This window comes from Monopterus albus, unplaced genomic scaffold, assembly GCF_001952655.1.
Source record: "Monopterus albus unplaced genomic scaffold, M_albus_1.0 scaffold76.1, whole genome shotgun sequence".
Taxonomy (NCBI): Eukaryota; Metazoa; Chordata; class Actinopteri; order Synbranchiformes; family Synbranchidae; genus Monopterus; species Monopterus albus.
The window spans coordinates 29,115-33,716 of NW_018127956.1; the positions used below are offsets into that span (position 1 = coordinate 29,115).

The 4,602-nt window shown below is 39.5% G+C and overlaps 1 protein-coding gene across 1 annotated transcript in view; it reads left to right on the forward strand.

Annotated features, from left to right (window-relative positions):
* Positions 1–454: 454 nt before the first annotated feature.
* Positions 455–4,602, forward strand: part of pax10 (paired box 10) — a 5,162-nt gene continuing 1,014 nt past the window's right edge. Inside the window, exons 1-5 of the mRNA XM_020606312.1 lie at positions 455–600; positions 820–1,014; positions 2,736–2,818; positions 2,907–3,063; positions 3,375–3,448. Of these exons, the coding sequence (XP_020461968.1) occupies positions 495–600; positions 820–1,014; positions 2,736–2,818; positions 2,907–3,063; positions 3,375–3,448 (615 nt within the window). The 5' untranslated portion in view covers positions 455–494. The remainder of the gene's footprint in view (positions 601–819; positions 1,015–2,735; positions 2,819–2,906; positions 3,064–3,374; positions 3,449–4,602) is intronic.

Sequence of the window (4,602 nt, forward strand, 5' to 3'; positions counted from 1 at the left end):
CATGGACTCGGTTCACGTGTTGGAGATCTTGTTCATGTTCTTGTGTGAGTGTGTATGATATCAGTCTGTGTCTTTTCATGCATATGCATATGTGCATGCATGTGCTGGCTTACCAGCAATGATAGAACTGAAAGCCAGTAGCATAATAAATGTCATGGCTTTCAGACTGTGCTCTAATATAACTTAGCTCCCTGTGGTATACTAGCATATCAATGTGTAACACACATACGTTATGGCAGGGTGCATGTAAATAACTCCACTTCTATCTTTCAAACTAATTCAATGCTGGCCATATGTGAATTCATGCGATACGATGCCCTCCTTCTTCTCCTTCCTTTTCTTAATACTCCTTCACTTAACTCTCTCTCTTTCAGGAGGAAAGATTAGAGGAGCAAGCAAGCGAGAGAGAAGCCAAAGGTGACAGTAAACAGGGGCGGACACACACAGAGCAGGACTCCCTTATTTCTCTTCGTGCTGGTTTGGATGCTTGTAGTATGTATGAGAAGTTAACTATGCTGAACCTGCAGAGTGGCTCAAACTGGAGTGGGCCTAACAGCTGGTACCATGACCACACTGGCGTTCAGACACAACACAGCACAGGTGAGGGGAAACTTTCAGCACACGTCAGTGTGCACAGATCTTCAGCTAAATGTCAGCAAACCACATCAAAACTTAAAGTAGCTCAGGACTTGTGGCTGTCTCACCAACTTGTTAGTTCAAAGCATTAATCTCACAATGTGCTATTCTAAGATGTGATACACCTTTGGAGGAATTTTCATGATATTCACACATCTCTTCTGTCACCTTCTTCTGTGCCAGTGTCTGAAGGCTGTCTGCTGGACACGGAGGGCAGCATTGGGAGAGAGGCAGGGGTAGGAGGAGTGGGCAGAGGGGGCGGAGTCCCTGTGGAGCGGGATGAGGGTGAGGAGTCTCAGCTGAGGCTGCAGCTCAAGAGAAAGCTGCAGAGGAACAGGACCAGCTTCACACAGGAGCAAATTGAGGCACTGGAGAAAGGTCAGGCCATGCAAGCACACTCGGCGCTCTCCTTGCATTTCAGCCAATGGCTGTCCTCCAGATATGCCATGATGCAACTTGTCCTGCTGCTTTTGTCCTTTGCCAACTCCTTTGTTATTGGATCGTTATCTTTACAGCTTGTTTACAACTGTTTTGGTGAATGGCAGAAGGAAATATGAGAAATTGTAAATATTGCACATAAAAATCTGTCTTTTTATCAGGTATTTTGCATGGCTACTGACGGGATTTGTATCACTCCCTGTAAGGGAGAGCAAGCATGGCCACCTCTGAGCACTCCAGATGCAAATTATTCAAAATTTGAATACCCCAAATATCCCTGAACTGCTCCAAAAGGTTTCAGGCAGCATGTATGCCAGAGTTGCGATAATGCATTATCACTGTGGTTGTATTATGCAGCGAGATCTGGCCCTCGTAGACTGATATCCACTGAGAGGAATCAGAAAACCAACCTCGACTGGATATGGCTACAGCAGGTCCCTGATCTAAATATGGATGCATTGTCCACTGTGCAGCCGAGTGGAAATGTTTATCACTGTGGTCGCTCAGTGCAAATGACATTAATGAGGTACACTGACCTCAGTGATTGGCTAAGACACAATAATGTGTTAACACAGACGCCAATTATAACAATTTATGAGAGACTAAGACACAATAATGTGTTAACACAGACACCAATTATAACAATTTATGAGAGAGACTTAAGTTATCAGGCTGTCGTTTTCTCTGTACAACATGGATTTATTAATCACATGTTACAAGAGTGAACCTTAGTCTCCGGTTGTTTACTGCAATGGTAATCCTGTATTATACTCTCAAAAGTAGTTCTCTGTATTACATGTGATCACGACAACATTAACCTCTTTTTTGTTTTTCTGTTGACACATTATTGACATGCATCATAAAGGTAGACAGCCCAGCCTATATTATTATTACTAGACTTTCAGGGTGAATCAGACTGTCAGTTAGAGGGAGAGGCATATTCCTGTTATGACTTGTCACCAACAAAAATGTCAGCAGTTTGTCTTCTATAAATTATCTGCACAGTGAGAAATGATACTCTGAGACAAAACGTCTCTTTGGTATGAACAACTTCAGAATGAGGAATTAACTTGTATCAAGCCTCTGTATTCATACAGGAAGTGAGTATACCAGGTGGTTTTTCTAATTTAAATAAAGTATGCTAATAAATGAGACACAATGCCACTTTTACAAAACTAAAAGAGATAAATGATGACAAAATGAAAACATGCAGCATAAGGATGTTTCTATAGTTTAGTTTTAGTCACCTATTCTGAAATAAAGTGCTAAGACTCTCAACTGAATTTGAACTTTAGGCATGATCCATAATCATAAATAATTTATACAAAGTAAAACAGATAAATATATTTCAAATATGTTTGGGAGGATACATCTCCGCTTCCTGGATTTATTCACTGCATGGAAAGATAATTTGTTTTGTTTTTTAATATTAAGTAGCATTTATCTGAAAAAATGAACAGGTCATTAAAATTCATTTTTATTTGAATGTAAGTAAAGGATGAATATCCTTGACATGTAGACAGACAGATGCACAGGCAAATCCAAACTATGCTGTTAACACCACACAGTAAGGGTTATGAGGTGAGCTGCTCTCCAGAAGACCTGTCACACCTGATTGTGTCTCACACTGTGTTTTTGACATCAGTTACTATACTCCACAGAGTTTGAAAGGACACATTACCCAGATGTTTTCGCAAGAGAAAGGCTGGCAAACAAGATCGATCTACCAGAGGCCAGGATACAGGTAGCAACACGCAGCAGTCTTGTTTAAGTACATCAGTTTATACACTGTTACAAGAAAAACAGGCCTGACAGAAGTCTTTGACTGACAGGTGTGGTTTTCAAACCGAAGAGCCAAGTGGAGGCGCGAGGAGAAGCTGCGCAATCAGAGGAGGTCAGGGGTTGTGACTTCCTGTTCACAGAACCAAGCCCCGCTGACGACTTCCTTCAACACATCTGTCTATCATCAGCAGCACGGCAGCACTTCAGGTAAACACAGGTCACTTCACTACAAAATGTTTCATTCTTGTCACAGTTATTCTCTCATGCCAGTGCTCCTCATTAGCTTGTCCATGCAGCCCGTAGTTGTACTAGGAACCAAATTTTACATGTGGTGTCTATGATTTTTATATTTGGTGACAGAAATACAGTTTACTAGTTTATAAATGCAAACCTCAAAGCTCCTCTTGGCATTTTCTCCATTATAGTGCATCTATATTACAACATTTCCACTGCGAGATGTTCTCATCCTGTGTGTATGTGTGTGTGCTCACCATCTTGCTCTGTGTGTCTCTCTCCAGGATCCATGTTGAATCAAGCTGAGTCGTCCCTGCCCTGTTACAGCTCCCTGTCAGTGTTCTCATCGGGAGTCCAGGTTGGACATTCATCATTCATCAGTACCTTCTAAATGTTATCAAAGCAGGGCGTCGTCACAGAGCAGAGCATGTTCACTAGCTTCTTTACTCCAGAAAATAAGTAAAGAAATACCACTGCAGATACATTATCATACTACAAGTCTTACTACCGCTGCAGTGCTAACAATAATATTATAATAACAATAATGAATAAAAATAATAATAATGATGACGAAAAAACATTACCTAAATGTACAGTACAAAACAAAGCTGAAAAGAAAGAGGCAAATCGGAATTAACAATATTTATAACCAAATACTTTTTTCAGTTACTTTTTAAGCAAAGTGGTCAAACATTTGATGGTTCCAGTTTCTTAAATGTGAGAATTTGTTGCTTTTCCTTGTCATATATAACAGCAAATGAAATATATTTGGGTTTTGCACTGTTGTTTGGACAAATTCATAACTTTAAATGTCACTTTTTAAAAAATATTAATTAAGAAAACAATCAGCAGATGAATCGATCATCATTTGATGCAGCCCTGTGAGTTATATTTAAGTATGATATTGACTTTCATGAAGTGTCAAAAAACAATCATCTAATCTGAACTCTCTTTAGGCTTTATCACCCATTACTCCTTAAGATCAGCAATTGTAATCCTTCCTATTGATAATGGAAATTAAATAGTTCATTACAATGAAAAGCACAGTTTGTTTTCAGCAGACAACCCAATATTAGAGGCTGGAAGGGCAGCACTAACTTTATAAGTCCAATTTTAAACAGCGGATTTGTTCACAGTCTACGTATATAATAAGGTTTTACTGTGGGTGTGTGAATGACACAAAGAAATCTGTGGGGTCAAATAGGAGAATTAGCTGCTGTTAAAGAATGACCAGTACAATTATCCAATCGGTTTAAAAAGTAACTAGGTGCCTGCACAGCCTGGAGGCACTTTTGACAAATGCAGCAGTTACATTAGATATAACTGCCTAAATCCAGGCTAATAGTGTGACAACAATTTCAAATGACGCAATATACAGTGGGTACGGAAAGTATTGAGACCCCCTTAAATTTTTCACTCTGTTATATTGCAGCTATATGCTAAAATCATTTAAGTTAATTTTTTCCTCATTAATGTACACACAGCACCCCATATTGATAGAAAAACACAGAA